Below are 17580 nucleotides of genomic sequence, written 5' to 3' on the forward strand. Positions count from 1 at the left end.
ATTCTCATCTTCTGATGAAGTTGTGACATTCGCATGTGGTCCCTTTACTCTCTTATGGCGAATCCATTCTCCCTGACTTAAAAAACAAACACTGTGAAAGGTGGCAATTCACACGCCCAGCATACAACCAATTTAATAATGCCTCGTCACCTACATACACCTAATTTGATTTATCATGAGATCGCAATGTGCGAGTGTTAGTCTGGTATTGGGTTGCACGGAAGTTGAATGCCCGCTGGAACAAATGGATCTCAATGGATGATAAAGGGCAGTGTCGCCGCAGCACTGGACCTGCCCAGTGAGTGTGCCACCTTCTCAACACGATGATATACATCAGCCAATAGCGTCCCTTGTGGCTGGCATAAATACCACTGCATCTCAGCTGCTCAGTCATGTACTTCATCTGATAGTGCTCACTTTCTATCTACACTGTGCTACTGACTACTCGCCGATTACTTTGTTTTGATTTTGGTTTTCTCTCTTTGTCCCATTTTGGACTGTCATTGTACTGGATCTGTTGACAGCATTGTGCCAAAGATCCATCGCACTCCATTGTAACCAACATTGTCTTTCTCTTGGTGTGTCGGGTCCATTGTCCGTCTGCCCTACTGCTCGACTCCGGAATGGGTTAGAGTCCCAATCGCATGCAGTCTTCCCACCTTGCATCGTCATCGTTCTTGCCTGTTCACTGAAATGTGCGCCGGTATCTCACGACTCATGGACATAGCAATTAGATTGGCTTTATTTTTTACATTTACAGTCACTCGCCTACCTCCAACAATACGCTTCAAAATATACGCATACTGATTCCATCCATTCCAGTCAAATTGTTCGAACAATATAACCTTATTTAGTCTGGAATTACAGCTGCAAGTTGCAAATTTGGAATGGTATGGCATAAACACAGATTGCTTTTGCCTGACAAGTTTTACAGTCAATGTGGGCTTCCCGATATTTGTACCACCATACAGGTACAACTGCAGTTTCCATATCTTGTTCAACTGAAAGTATTCATTGCACTACAAAACAATCTGTTGTGCCTAACCAGTATAAAGTATAAGGGGTGTTCAATAAGTAATGCACAACATGTTGTTTTTTCCTCGGCCAATTTCAGTCGAAAAACGTGGAATTTTTTGTGGGCCATCGTGGTATATTCCCACTTCGGCCCCTATAGTTTCATGAAGTTCCAGTAGGTGGTAATGCTGTACTTAGTGTTCAAAATGGCATATGCAATGGAGGTGCATTCCATGCAGAGGGCTGTCACTGAGTTTCTTTTGGCAGAAAAGCAGATCATCACAGATATTCATAGGTGCTTGCAGAAAGTAGATGGAGACCTGACAGTGAACAAACGCATGGTGCGTTGTTGGGCGAGATATCTGTAGTCATCGCAACAAGGTCGCGCTAACCTGTCCGATCTCCTGCATGCCACATAGCCGCACACGGCTATGACTCCTGCGATGTTGGAAAGTGTGGACACACTCAATCAAGGTGATTGATGGATCACAATTATATACCTCGCTGCCCAACTGGATATCTCTGTTGGCAGTGCTGACACACTCATCCATTTGGAGTACTCGAAGGTGTGTGCCCACTGGGCTCATCCCTTCTTAATAGAAGACCATAAAGAGCAACAAAAGATCATCTGTGCACTGAGTGGGAAGCAATATATGGATGAACGGGAGGTTATTGTTGTAACAAGATGTTGGCTACGATGTCGACCAATAGAGTGGTACCATGTGGGCATAAAAGCCCTTCCAATAAGATGGCATAAGGCCATTCTGTGGAATGGAGATCATTTTCAAAAATAGGGTTTTGTAGCCGAAAGACTGGGAAATAATATGATGTATTCAAATCCTGAATAAAACCAACCTGCTTTAAAAAAAAAAAAATGTTTTGTATTGCATATTGAATGTCCCTTGTAGATCACATTTAGCAAGTGCTATAGGTCGGTCAATTTATCTTGAAAGCTCTCAAAATATTTCTGAATAAAACAGATCTACCTCCAACTGCTAACCAGAAAATGACTTGTATAGTCAATCTCTTGAGTACATTTAGCCCACCTACATAACCGAAGAACAAAAGAAAGATTACTTTTATAGCAGTTTGTAAGTGGATCACCAGCATTATTTGTACAGTATATTAAACTGTTTTTCCTAATACGCCTAGTACTAGTTCAAGGCTTGTACTGTTGTAAACCGTTGGGACATCATTGCCCAGCACATGAATCATGGAGAAACAAATAGGTAGCTTAGCAGCCACGACAGTGGTATGTCCCATTCACTTTGTTCAGCTCATAGAACCAAGCTTTCACACCCATCTGACATTTGATAATCTTATCCATTACACTGTAGTAAACATCCTTGACAGCCAATAAATCAATCTACTGTTGTATAACCATGAGTGGGTCATGTAATAGATGCCATTCTGCAAAATGTGAAACACAGAATGCTTGTGTAACTGATTGGTCTCTGTGCAAATCCCAAATCTTATTCTGACATCTGCATGTCCATTTTGTCTTTTCTCTTATCAGGTTGAATGGGAACCCATGTCTTACCCTGTTCGGGAGACCACTATATCTGGAAGGTCATTTTATAGGCTGCCTTTTGGGTGTGTCTGAGAACTTTTATTCCCATTACTGAGGTTCCAATATGTATACCACAGCGGTCTCATCAAACAGATTCTAATGTTGAGATATCAATGTTGACATGAAGTACCATTGGGCATATGTAATACTGTGTGTACGCTTCCCTAAGTACTTCTAACATTTCATCAACACATTACAGTTCCTCTAAAACTAACTTTGTAGCATTATTACTAATCTTGTTGCTATAGAATGTAATGGTGAGCTGTGGAATTCTTTCATCATCTAGGAACCATAATTCTCTTTTTGCTGGATCAGGGAAACAGTGGATGTGGTACCATTTTTTTATGAAAGAACAATGCATTAACTGGAATACTAAAACCTTTATTTAAAATGACATCTTCAACTTCTTATTCCAAAATGTCATATATATTTCATCTTGTTTCAGCTGTAAACCTGATATTAGTACTCCACAGTACAATGGAGTAGAGTCCTGAAATATCTCATTGCCTGCTTCACATTGTTTTCCAATTTGATAATTTCTATTGCACAATTTCTATCACCTGAGAATGCACCTAAAATGGCATGAAACTTGTCATGATTTTAATAAAAAATCTTTCTACAGCCAGAGCAGTGTTTCTGCCTTCTTATAAAAATGTGAACATTTGGCTGTGGTTGCTGTTGTGGCTTGGCAAGACAACCAAGCCACTATGAGGAAGCCGAAAGGCACGCGTTTAAGCTCACGCAGGCTGGTGTGAGGTTTGGAACAGGACAAGGAAGTTATAGTAGCAAAGAACGTACGTAGCTTCTGGAATACTTAACTTTAATCCATAATTGGTGAACATCGCTCTTGACGGTACATGTTTTACAGCATCAACAGTAACTGGTAATGGCGCCTTGCTAGGTCGTAGCAAATGACGTAGCTGAAGGCTATGCTAACTATTGTCTCGGCAAATGAGAGCGTAATTTGTCAGTGAACCATTGCTAGCAAAGTCGGCTGTACAAGTGGGGCGAGTGCTAGGAAGTCTCTCTAGACCTGCCGTGTGGCGGCGCTCGGTCTGCAATCACTGATAGTGGCGACACGCGGGTCCGATGTATACTAACGGACCGCGGCCGATTTAAAGGCTACCACCTAGCAAGTGTGGTGTCTGGCGGTGACACCACAGTTGCTCACAATACAAAATAATCTGACTTGTTGCTGATTACGAATCCATTGGAATCCTAATGTACGAACCTTGGGACTGGTGTACTGATTGTATTCCAGTTTCTGTCAGTTTACATGAGAGCTTTTACATTGTCTGACTGGATCCACGGTGAAGGAGACGTTTTGAAGTACCAGGCGTCTCCACCAAACAGTGTCACACCGTAACCACAATCCAGTCCAATCCAAAAGCAGGGTCATCAAAGAAATACAACACTTAGCACTGAAAGTACTTTTACAGACACCAGTGACAGCCAGAACAGCACTGCCACCTATCAGAACTTCATGAAACTACAGCGGAAGTGGGAATATTCCACAATGCCACGCAACAATTTCCGCATTTTTCAACTGAAATTGGTCAAGGAAAAGATGTGTTGCATTACTCCTGGATATAGAGTGCTGCTATTTACACAGATATAAAATATTTTAGAATATAAAGACATAACAAACTTCAAGAATCTTCCAAAAATGCTAAATACTAAATAAATAATTGGTGGTGGTCAGGTTCAACCTTGTGACCTCACAGCATGCAAGACAGTGACACTAACTACTATGCCACACTGCATGCACCACAGTATGTAATAATAAACTGCCCATCCCCATTACTCCTATCACTGTTGCTAACCTCACTACGAGACGTACTGGAGCTGTTGTTGACTATCCCTCAAAGTGCATGTCACATCGAACAAATCAGTGTTGGTGTAGTAAAACCAACACTTTATGTCTCAAGTAAATATTGACAATAATTAATTATTCGGATGCTTTAGAATACATGTTGTTACACTCCAATGGCATCACTGGGGTACATCGAGGAAATTATGGATGCACACTGTCAGCACCACAGAGTCAAGAACAGTGGTGTCCTTATACAGAGAAAGATGGCTTTGGATGGAACAGTAAACTATCTGTATTCTGGCACTTAAGGTGCCCTATTTCAATATAGTAGTTCCATTATGGACAACCAAATGTGTACAAAGAAGCAAGTAACATTTATAACTCAAATAACATAACTTTGTGATTGACAGGCATCTGACGCATCCATGTACCTTTTATGGTAGTACAGCAAAATCAAATGTAAATTTGGTTTAAAAGAAGGTTTCAAGGAATCTTTTAGTTAAAACACACCAGGGAACAAGTCCATGGTATTAAGATACAGCAACGGTTAATAACTGAACAAGTGTTTAGTTGTATATCAAGTTGAACACATAGTATTTCAAAACCACTGGTGAATATCTAGCATGGAAAAGAAACATCATGAATGACAAATACTGCTGCTGCTGTTGTAAAAAGGATCTAAATTTGCATAGCTAAATGTATGCAGAATGGTGAGAAATGTGGAATACTTTTGAGACAATATGCAAGAAACCTTAGTTTCTCTCTGCCATTAGCAAGAGATTCCACATTAAAGATGCAAGCCATATAAGGGATTGCCTGCTTTCTTATGTGCTCCAAGTCATATCCACTATACTTTTGAGTGGAGCACGGAACGACTCCAAAAGCCTAATTTACCTTATTTTGATTAACGTACTGGAAGCTTGTGTCATGTGCACAATAAATTCATTACATGTATTCACTTTAATGTAAAACTTACAGCCTCCTCTTTTCTGCTGTTAAGCCTGACCTACATTAATGATTTCAGGAAATGTGTTGAAATAGGCCTCAGGATAAAACAGCATCCTAACGAAGTAAAGGCATGCTACATTCCCACCATAGCTCTAGTCTATAAGATGGGATGCATCATCAAAAATTTATGAAATAAACAAATCACTAGAAACTTCAGATACATACTTCCTTTCTGCGAATCTTGAACTATATCAACTTCCAAATTCCATGGCTAACTTTTAGGGAATAAAAAATAGCCTGAAAACAAAGTTTCGAAAATGAAAGGCACTCTAGAAGTTACGGGCTAAATTCAACACAGGGAAATTTTCAGTTATTTCTGTGAGCGATAGATCTGCAGACTGACTGGTTACAGAAAACACTGCAGCCAGGAAAAGGCACACATTCACAGTCTGATTGTACCTATCATCAATAACAAATACAACATGGCTCATGAATGAGCACACAGGTAGAACTCGCAAACCACAGGAATTTGAGCTGGGCGAGACTGATGACAAAATCGTTCCACTAGGAAAAATATAATGGAGAGACTGATTTTGTGAACAGAAGCAGAAATGACAAAGAAATGGCATCCCCACATTTACTAGCTCACACAGCCATAGTCCGCAGACCTTTGTCCACCGTGCTAGTGCCAAATGAAATACTGATAATAGCAGGTGCACATTTCAATTTTATTTTGTGTAAGCCGATAATGAAATTTGTGAGAGTTTGTTGCTATTACACTTCTTAAGTCAATTTCATGGTACATATATTTCCAAAGTTTTCAGACAAATGCTTTTTGGATGCTGTATTCCTCTAAGCAAATAATAATAATAATAATAATAATATAAACAGTTTATGTATTATACTATAATTAAACAATTTTATTCTTATTAAAACATTTTATAGTTATTAATTCTAAACTATAATAATTAATATTAAAACCATACACATTTGTAGCAAATTAAAAGTGGTGGACAGCAAGACATATTTTTGGGGGAAGGGGAGAGGGGGACAACATCAAACTGTGAACCCACCTAGAAATAAAACCCTGGATACACACATACACAGTATCCCCTGTAACTGATTCTTAGTACATTCCTCCACTTATGACACAGGAGAATATCACCACATTCCTTCACTTCTGTGGCAGAGTGTTTCCATGAAAATTGGTACTGATTCAACGCACCTAAAACATTCAGCATGATAACATGGTATGTAGTGGTTATGAAACTTACATAAGTTCTCTTCACATATTAGTGAAGGTTAAGTCTCCAAAAACCCATACAAATAGTTCACGACACTGTGACAGTGTGGCCAGAGCATACTGTGGTGGCTGAAATAGTTTAATTGAAGCAACCTCTGATATTTCTAGTCATTATCAATCTTAACTCCCAAGACTGCAACTCTGGCTGTAACAGCCTTTTACATATTAGTTATCAATACCTCTTTCTTTTCATTATTGAGTAACATGGTATGAGTTAAGACACTGGGCTCACATTTGGAAAAATAAGAGAAATATTAGGCTTTAACACTGTCTTGACAATGATGGAATTAGAAGCAGTTAGTTTGTTACTTTTACATTCCATGAATCATTCTGCATGACAAATCGTAATGTTGTTGAACGAGTTATTCTACATTCACATTGCAAATTAATTTGTAAATGCCGTTATGTGCTGAACATTTCTAAGTTGTTATTATTATTATTCATATGTAGTGTAATGACTGCCTTTTTCCTTCTTGTATTTTAATTAAATACATTGTTGTTCCTTTTGAACTGTAGAGAATTACTTACAACAAACTTAATGAGGGAATAAATATACTGTGAAGCAGTAGACTGAATGTCCAACTCATTAAGCAGATGTCTATAAGATGGTTATGGATGAGCATCACAGCATCCTTACAGCATGTTTTCAGGCACAGAACACTTTCTTTGTTATAGGTGAGTTACCCCAGAACATTATTCCATATGACATTACTGAGTGAAAATAAGTAAAATATGTCAACTTTTTTCCATTTAAATTCTCATCAATATGGAAATATATGAATTTTGAAGTTTCCATCCTACTTATTATTTCCTCACAATGTGTTACCCTTATCATTGGTGTAGTACCCATAAATATGCAGAACTAAATATGTTGTGACTTTTTACAATTGAGGGTGGGACCATTCACAGAAAAACAGTCAATGCTATTTTTAAGAACACTGTCTACCACTTCTTCTGTTTGTGTATGTATGCTTGGATTGATTACAAAACTAGTGTGCTCTCCAAAATGAAATAATTCTGCTTGTTGTCTGCTGAATGGAAGATTGTTTACATATGTGAGAAACAAGATACTTTAATCCCTCTAGTGATTCATAATATTTTACATGGCTGTTAATGTCCTTTATGATTGATTATGTGGAAAGCTATTTTCAAATAATTATATGAATTTAACATAGAATAGATTAAATTTTGTGTTAGCATTTTGTTCATTACAAATTTCAACTGAGGCCATCTCTTTTACACTGTTCTTAAAAATATTTGTGCTGGAGTCATTAATTATTCTAATTGATTTCCACTGAGGGACTATCCATACTTTAAGACACACTGTTATTTATCCTAACTGTTCATCATGATCAGAGAGAGCATTTGTTACTGGGTAAACAGTTATTTTCTTGCTTTGGACTTCACCAAAGAAAATATTATCAATTAGGGACCTTTATCCACCCATATTGGAAAATTAATTACCGAGATAAAATAAGAAGTACTCGCAGAAAATGTTAATGCAAATAAGGGATCAACTGAGCACATGCTGGAAAAGGCCTTGGGTGGGGAAGGAAATTAGATGTGTTCTTTACAAAAGAACCATCCCAGCCTTCATCTTAACTGATTTAGGAAAACAACAAAAGCCTAATCTGCGTGGCCAGGTTCGGGATTTGATCCCTGTTCCTCCTGAACACACCCACCTCTGGGTGAAGCTACGATAAAATTCCTGTCATAACATTAATACTTAGATTCCTTTAATTCATATAAAGCCAATGCCTGGTGGGTTCCTTGAATCTGAAAACACTGATATCCTTCACTTTCCTTGTCTACATTCCATCTCTAATGACCATGACATTCATCAGACATTAAAATATAACCTACGCACTTAACTTTGATTTTCACTGCATGCTTGTCACATGATAAACAAATAAGAGTATTGTCTTTCAATGCTACGTGTCACTCATTTCTCTGTCAATTTATGACTGTAACCTATTTAAATGGAATTATATAATTTTAAATTTGAAAATTTCCAGTGTTACTTTAAATTTTGGTAAATTTGGCCTCTGCTTTTCTATTCCCAATACTTACAATTTTACTCTAGTTTTTACACACATTCCTCCACTTTTTCCTGAATTGATACTTTTTCCATTATAATTTTCTACAAGTACTTCTTATCTGTTATACTGCTAAAGTTAAAAAACCTACATCATTTTAATTTGAGAGTACTGCTTAATTTCTGCTACATTCAATTACACATGTTACTCTCATTGTACTGGTTATTTATTTCATCACCCATAACTCTGCTCAACAATTTGAGACGTGGAAAAATTACATAGTCTCAATAATATTTTCACTCAAAGCATTTTATTGTGTCCCCTCACTTTCTAATCCATTTCTTTACAATTTCTGTGGTATTTCCCATGGTAATGTGTCAGCAATTTGAACCTTTTCACTAAAATCTGCCACTCCAATCACTTCACACATCACACACACTTTAACAGTCTCACAACAAATAAATCACATTAAAAGAGTGACATCTGCCAATGTTATTATGATTATGATTATTATTACTATTATTATTAAAGTGGAGACATTTATCGATAACAAAGTTTTTCATTGCTATAATTTCCTGAGAAAAATCTTAGGACCTACAAGTATTTTAATCCTGAAACCTTGGATTACAGTGCTCACATTTAGCCAGCCAAACACAAAGTCTTTTTGAAGTACCACTACCCTTAAACACCTAATAAATGAAAACTGACATCAAAATTCTTCACACATATCATACCACAAATGACTGTGGCTATGAGATATAAAAATGACAAAACACACAGTGGCTATAGGAATATACAAAAATATAATCAATATATGCGAATACATTCAAAGACTATCATAGATATAAATACATAAATATTATTCTCTATTTTGTCTATGCTTCTTATAGTGAAACAACTGTTCAACTTACAGGACAGCTTGAATATTATGATTAGAACAAGATGCAAAAATAAAAAGAAATTATATCCACTGCTGACCACTGTGTACATAATATATGGAGGAAATAGTTTTCTTGTCCACCACCATAGTTGAGTGGTCAGTATAGGTGCCATACAGAGGACCTAGGTTCGATTTCCGGTACTGCCAAGGATTTTTCCTTGATGGGAGGACTAGTACAGAGTGCACTCAGCCTCCTGATGCCAATCAATGAGCCACTTGACCGAACAGTAGTGGTCTGCAAAACATCTGGAAGAGTGCTGTGCTGACCACATGACCCTACATACCGCATGATGCTGCAAGGCAGAGCAAGACATGGCAGCCAGTAGACACCCCTTGGGCCTTCACAGACTGGACAAGGAGCTTTTTTACACAGTTTTCTTATGATTTAAATTATTTGGGGGCGAGAACCACATCATACAGTCAATTCACGTTTGCCTTCAGGTACTTGTCAACAGAATAAAAACTTGAATGTAACACTGGCATTTCCTTTACTTGCATCGTACAAGTGCTGCTTTCTATCTGATCAATAGGGGTAATTTGTTGAAGAGGAAGCTGCCCATACTTCTCACTCTATCTTACCCTCTGCTTAATCTTTGGCTCACCAGATGAAGGTTTGATTTGGTTTGTGTCTCACATTTGTGGATTTCTTCATTTGTTGCAAAAATACTGAAGGTTGTTTTTTTTTCCCCAAAAGATTGTGTTTCTAGAATAGAAATACAGGGGACTGGCAGTTTACCAAGTCCTTGGAAAAATATGTTGGGTGGCTGGTTACACTGACACACTCATCATTACTTTTTTATTATTTTTTGCATAAGAAATTTTTTGTGAAAAACTCACAGAAAGAGGTACCATAAGCTATTTCTGAGTGTGGAAGCTCAAGATACACAGTTGTTAGTGTTTATATTACATGACTGCCTGAAAATTCAGAACATGAAGCAGATACTGCCAAGCTTTTTAACAGTATCTCTCTGTGGTGGTTGCACTGAAGTGAACTGACTGACCAGAAGATGAATTAAATAAAACAAGCAACTGTTCTACATTTCACTTAAAAAAAAAGAAGAGAGATTAACTTAAACAAATCACTGATAAGAACACCTTTGGTGGCAAAACTATATACTGGCATGAACTCCAGTGCATTTAATGTGGTGAAGTGGTTAACATCACTGTCTGGACAACCAACACCAATTATTTGTTATTTCGTATATATCATTTCTGGAAGGTTCTTGACATATCTTATGTTTGTAACGTCTTTATATCTGGAATATTCAATGGTTGTGTAAATACTAGCTATCTGGAATATTTGATATTTGTGTAGATAATATAGCATTCTCTGCCCAGGAAATCAGTTCTGTTCTAGCTGTATGTTGGTGTCAGTAATAAATATGTTTTCAGTTCTAAGTGTTGCACTTCACTGATGACCCTGACCTCATATTTAGACTTGATTGTGATTTTGATGTGACAATACTGTCTAGTAAAAATAGAAAGATCATCTCTTGTGATGAACAAGACTGACTAAGTTTGAAAACTGATGGTTCAGGTGAATGACGACAAGTATAATATTCACTATAAGGAAAATACCTACACAATTTTATAGAAACCAGGCAAAGTATATACAGGAGGCATCAGAAATAACGTACACATATTGGGTGATCTCCGTTCAAGTGTAGAAGGTGGAGCAGCTGTTAGATGTTACTAATTTCAATTAATTCAAGTAATTGGCCCTGAAAGCATCACTGGCACATTTTCAAAACATATTTCAAGCATCCTGAATCTTTAACTGGGACACAAAGAACATTCAATTAACACTTAAAAACTGTTTTCCAGTTCACATTTATGATATGAGTTTCAAAATAAGAGCTACGGAGTTAACATTAAAATGAAAACTTTCTAAACATTGGAATACCAATAAATGTTCTGATGGTGAAAGCATGACTCAGGTAATCTTTGATGCATTCTGATATGAAGCATAGGCCTACTACTGAGATTTGAGAAGTTGAAAAAATGCTACACCAATAGCTAAGTATGTATCACTACTAAATGATGTCAGTACAAGAAATAAGCAAAAGATATAGGATCTTCTATGAAGAAGTGTAAAAAAAAAAGTTTTGTGTAAAGAAAACTTATGTTAAAGTGACACGTTCCACATCATCATGAAATGTCGTATTCATGATCTATTGAACAAGTATTAACGAATGAATGTATGTATGTACAATAGTTGCATTATCTCTATACACAGGATCAGGAGAATGGTCAATACTCAGGGATATGACAGGAACAATCATTTGATGCAAAAAGCTTCACGTGGACATATGCCCTATTCCAAATGGTTTCCAAGACAGAATACATTTAATGTACAGGACTACACTATACAATTTCATCAACGTGTTGCTATTCCTGCACAGGTGGTTGAACTACACATTTTGAAGAATAATGGGAACTTGGAAGAACAACTGTTTCACACAATGTGCTGAAAACTCTGGTGAACACTCTATGATCAAGAATTCGACATATCTGAAAGTGCCAACAGTATTCTTCGACTGTAGCAGCAGCACTACAATCACATATTCTTCATCAGTGTAGATGTGTAATGTTTTAGCTAGCACATGTACAAACACAGTTAACCGATACTTTTCTGAGACTCAGTCCGTCATACTACTTCACTCACAAGACATAATGGACAACTGCACATTCAACGGGCTAGTTTAATGGCAGAAAGGCATCCTTGAGCAAAGAGGTTGAAAACAACAAAGAGGTTGGGTGGGTAAGACACATATTTATGTGCACTAGCCCAAAAACAAATATACATTAAATGTGGTCTATCTCAGAAACCATACAGAATAGGGCATATCTTGGTATGACGTTTTTTTGCTTCAAATGAGCATCCTTGTCATATCCCTGACACTGACCATTCCTCCTGGTACACCCTGTATATAGAAATGCACATTTTCATCTTCGTGACACCGTAAACATAGTACCGAGTAGTAGTAAAACTCTATGATCTTAACAAGTACCTGCTGCAAACAACGTGTGACTGTAGCTATAACACTGTATTGTTATTGTGATACAGTATAGAATTAGATGAATCTGAAGTGGGAGTATCAAGTCAACAGGGTGGAACCAGAGCTCAAACTTCTTGTTAATCTCTCATGGCTAATGGATAATCTGTTCTCTCTGTGTGATGACCTAATTTAACTTGTCCAATCACCTTGATTTGATACAGTGACTTTTTCCCTTTGGTGACACATAAAAAGATAAAGTCAAATCACAATTCCTTGGAACCACTTGATAATAAAGACCATGATATGAAAAGAAACCACTACCATTGCACTTACAGTGCCGGGGAAAATGACGAACAACTGCAGAGAACGACTTTGTTATTGCATTCTGTTGCACTGCAAGTCCATCATAGCAGATAGAAAATTTCAGAGCTACAAAGGCAATGCAAGTTATGAATTGTAAAGAACTCATGGCATAGTACCATTGCAAACACTAAGTCAATATTCTTTCTTCTTTTACTAAGGTTCACATTCTGCAGTACTTCTGAAACAAGATATTCTGCCTGGATTTATTTTTTCACAACAGTCCAGGCACAACATTGTCATTTTTGGAATTAGTCTATAATTCACAAAAGCCAACAAAATTTAGATAAGATACTATGCATAAAAACAAGCCAAGAACAAACTGTCATGTTAATGTGCTGCCCCATAGCTGTTTTCTTGTACACCCAATGGTATATTTACAATACACTTGCAATATTCGCATGCTTTTAAATTCTACAGTTTCCTTCATGTAACATATCTGATATGATGTTATAGGCAATCAATTTTGTTTTAAGGAGCATAAAGGCAGTTTACAGAAAAATAGATATATAGTACACAACATAACCACACAATTACGAACACAGGGAAGATCCCTACGATGGATGCTATAAAAAATGTTGTCAAGTTACAAAATATGGAGAAGAAGGCTTAAATGTGATAACAAGTAACGTCAGTGACTGAACACAACATGTAACCAAAACAAGACGGAACAGGAAGATACTATAAAGACTTTCAAAACTGAGATGCATTTATCTAGTCCAGGATGTAAAAGAAAGGACTGAACTACAGTAAGACAATACTTGTCATCTACTTAGCTTATATTTATATTAAATATAATGATTTCAAGAAAACACACCTTACATAACAGAAACATTGTTAATGAAAAGTTTTACACAACAGTTTGTTCACAAAAACTTAGTGTTCTGCTGACATAGGGATTAAGGAAGGAAAACTTGTGGTTTAATGCCCAGTCAACAACAAGCTCATAGGGAGAAGGGAATCAGTATGATTTTCTAAGTTACCATAATATGATTCACACTGACCATTTTAGTAAATCACGGAAAACATAACTCTATATGGGAAAATGGTGATCTGAATCACATTCCCTTCTAATGCTAGTTCAATGCTTTAAAGATAAGACCATTTAGTTCAGTCTGGGGTAAGGATTATTATGTTCTCAGTTTAATTCTACTGAAATTTAACTCTTGTAGAGATACTTAGTTTTAACAATGTGTGAAGAATGGGATTAGCAGGAAATTTGGGTTCAAGTCCCAGTATGGCACAAATTTTCATGTCTCACAAACAGGTAATATCTTCATACCTAATGCTGCTAATGTCAGAAAGATTCCGCAATTGTGAATAAATTTCACAAATCTTGTCTTTGCATTTGACACAATATTTCCAATATTTTTATACACACAAAATGTGTGTATAAAAATGTGAGTGAGTCCAATGATTTATCTGTTTAGGCACAAATATTTTCATTCTGTATTAAGTGCAATTCTTGATCCCTCCACCCCCCTCCACTCACAGTGTAATGTGTTTGCTGGTATCCTTCCTTTTACATTATGCAGTGGCCAATCTGACTCCATCCTGCCAATCAAAAATATGTAAAACTAAAGTATGGATTTGTACCTGTGTGTGAACATGTTAAGGAGTCAGGTTGGTCACATACAAAACGTAAAATGAAGAATACAATCAACATATTACACAAGGTATGACAGAACTGAGAGCTACATATAGCATATCATTAAAATGTGTGTCAAATCAGTTAAGTCTGCATTGGACTAAGTTAAATGTTTATACACACATTTTGTGTGTCATCTAGAAATTATTTGTAAATATTGTGCCAAATACAATAATATATATATATAGGTGCCCTGGGTCATACAAAATTTTCCTTGGATGAAGTGAAATTGCCTCCCAAACATTCCTATACCTATCTTGCTAACATGTGACTGAACATAACACAGAGACTGCAACAACTCATCCTGTCAAGATGTAGAACTCACATCTATCCAGTTTTCAATATGGTCACACTCAATAATCCATTGAGCCTATTGTAACTTTTGTGTCCTCCAAACTACTTATCCATATTTTACTGTTCCCTGCTTTGACAAATACACTACTCACATGACACAAGAATGCCAATATTGGGAAAGGAACTGATATGATGGTGGCTCTATTTTAGGAGTATGCATGATAGATGTGTACATGTAATATGGGGACACTGTCTAGAGTAGCCGGTGTACTTTGCAACCTTAGTTTCAACTGAACAAGTGTGAGGATCTCAAAGCTGGGTGACTGTCGCGGAACATATATTATTTCTTTGTTCTCTCATTTTTTCTCTATACTCTAATGTTCTTATATGTGTACTTCAGACATCAACTTATTGATTCTCTGTTATTTTCTACTTTATGATTAATTTACCTTGTTTCCAATCATTTTCTCACAGATTTCATCACCCTTTCTTGCAGTCACTTACATTTGCAATTACTTGTAAAGCCACTACAAAGCCGACTGTAGTATGCAAACTTTTTTTTGCATTATTAACTTAATGTGTGTTGCATGTCTTTGAAATTTATGTTATTTTGACACCTCCTTTCATTAAATGAACATTACCTTCAGCCTCTCCATTCTAAACTTAGTTAACAATCCTGCTGTTTGTTAGCATCTAAATAAAATTTCCCCCTTTCTTCCAATCTGCGCTAATGCCAGAGTGTGAGAAGTCTAAACTCAAAAGCATTTTGAACCTCTTCCACATTCACTCAAGATTCTGCTTTTCATATAGTTTTTAGCTAGGCATGCCTCTTAGAGAGATTAAAAGCTGCCATTTCCCTCCACATCATTTCTGTCTTTTCATACTCCCTCGGGCTTGCTCACTCACTATGTCTATGAATGAAACTATGCACTAGAGATGACGTTGAGCCATTTTAAAAAGACTGGCCATAGCTTTTAATCTACATCTAATCATCCTGATTTATGATTTCTGCAGTTTCCTATATTACATCAGGCAAATGCCACGATGGTTCTCTCCATAAGGCCACCGCACCCACCTGTCCCATCCTTACCAAACTGGACCTATAAATACGTAAGTGCCTGTATGTACGACTTAACCTTAAAAAAACTGTAATGATATTACATATCTAATGTCCTTGTAAATGTACTGCTGAAGATACAGTGTAGTGTTTGCTAGCTGATAATGTATGTTCTTGCTGATTCCAATAACTTGCCACAGTATTCCAGTAGCCTTTCATATCTCATTGTCATTTCCCATAAAACTGTTCCCTTGCAATTTTTTTTATCCTGTATTATTTGCCTCACATTATATCATATTTTTACATACTGATTTTGATGCTTTGTTTCATGTTAATGTTGACAGTTTATTAAACAATAGTTGTGAGAGATGTCTGCACATCTTTATTCTGTTTGCTGATGTGGTTCAGTTTTGGTTATCATGTTAGTATAACAAATCAGTTCGAAACATCAGAACAAGTTGCACTCTAGAACAACAAATAAATGTCTCGACAAGAACTGTATTTCCACGAGCAAAATTATTATGTAAAAGTAAATAAAGGGGGGTATAGGCCTAAAGTAACATGGTAAATGATTTATTATATACACTCGACTCAAAACTATTTTGAAATAAAAGTTATTTGTATCAATTACCATAGATTTAGGTGTTCTTTTTTGTGCAGGTAACAAGCTGTGACAGGAAAGTTCACGATTTCTCAAACAAAACATAGCACCAGCATAATTAAACACTGAATAAGAAAAATGAAAAACCAAAGCCACACTTGAAATTGTGCATGTATAGTCACATCTTTTAGTGAGTACTTGCCAAACTTCAAAGGCATGTAACATCACATTTATGATGCTCTAGTATATGGTATTTGATATTACACGTAACAAATTTCAAGTACCGTTATTTTTCTCAAATAATATAAATTAACTGCACCGGGTAAATCACCTGAAAACCTGAACCTTGGTATTGTCACTAACATAAACAAATATAGGATACTTTGACTTCAAATTCGCACCTTCGAACTCGAATAATCCAAAGACACTCTTAGTTTCAGTTCGTCTTTCGGCCGATAAAAGGTGAGACTTCCATAACTATTTTCATGGTTGAGCGGTCAAGATTATATTTGATTAACTGCAAGTAAACAACAGAATTCATTACGATCAGTCTTAAGCGAAGATTTTCCTGTTACCGCACGTTCTCGAAACGAGTGTGCACTGGGCTGTGTATTATATGAAACGTTGCAAAAACAAAGATGGAAGAAAGTGGCGTAACCTTAGTCAGCACGGAGTGAAGTTGTATTTGTTGTTGTGGTTATACGTGTGTATGCATACCTGGAAGCGTTGAAAAAATATACGTTGTGTTTTGTGAAACAAGTATAATGCAACAAATCGATACAACTGCATCGCACGGCAGCCACCGCTAAAACGATGGACTTCGGCTGTGTGAGTCGTGCGGCTGTTTTGGTGACTGTGCGTCTGTGTGAGTTGTGCTGGCGGGTGGAATAATTTTTCTGCCGCAGGATTTTGTAAACATAATCATGATACTGTAAATATGGAAAACAAAATAATAAGACAGCGGTCTCAATGTGCTTCAGGTAACTACGCTTTATAG

The 17580-nt window shown here is 36.7% G+C and overlaps 1 protein-coding gene across 1 annotated transcript in view; it reads left to right on the forward strand.

Annotated features, from left to right (window-relative positions):
• Positions 1-17034: 17034 nt before the first annotated feature.
• The window catches only part of LOC124555464 (PH-interacting protein), a 262681-nt gene continuing 262135 nt past the window's right edge, over positions 17035-17580 (forward strand). Inside the window, exon 1 of the mRNA XM_047129386.1 lies at positions 17035-17563. Within this exon, the coding sequence (XP_046985342.1) occupies positions 17521-17563 (43 nt within the window). The 5' untranslated portion in view covers positions 17035-17520. The remainder of the gene's footprint in view (positions 17564-17580) is intronic.

The sequence above is a fragment of the Schistocerca americana genome, chromosome X (assembly GCF_021461395.2).
Source record: "Schistocerca americana isolate TAMUIC-IGC-003095 chromosome X, iqSchAmer2.1, whole genome shotgun sequence".
NCBI classification, from domain to species: Eukaryota; Metazoa; Arthropoda; class Insecta; order Orthoptera; family Acrididae; genus Schistocerca; species Schistocerca americana.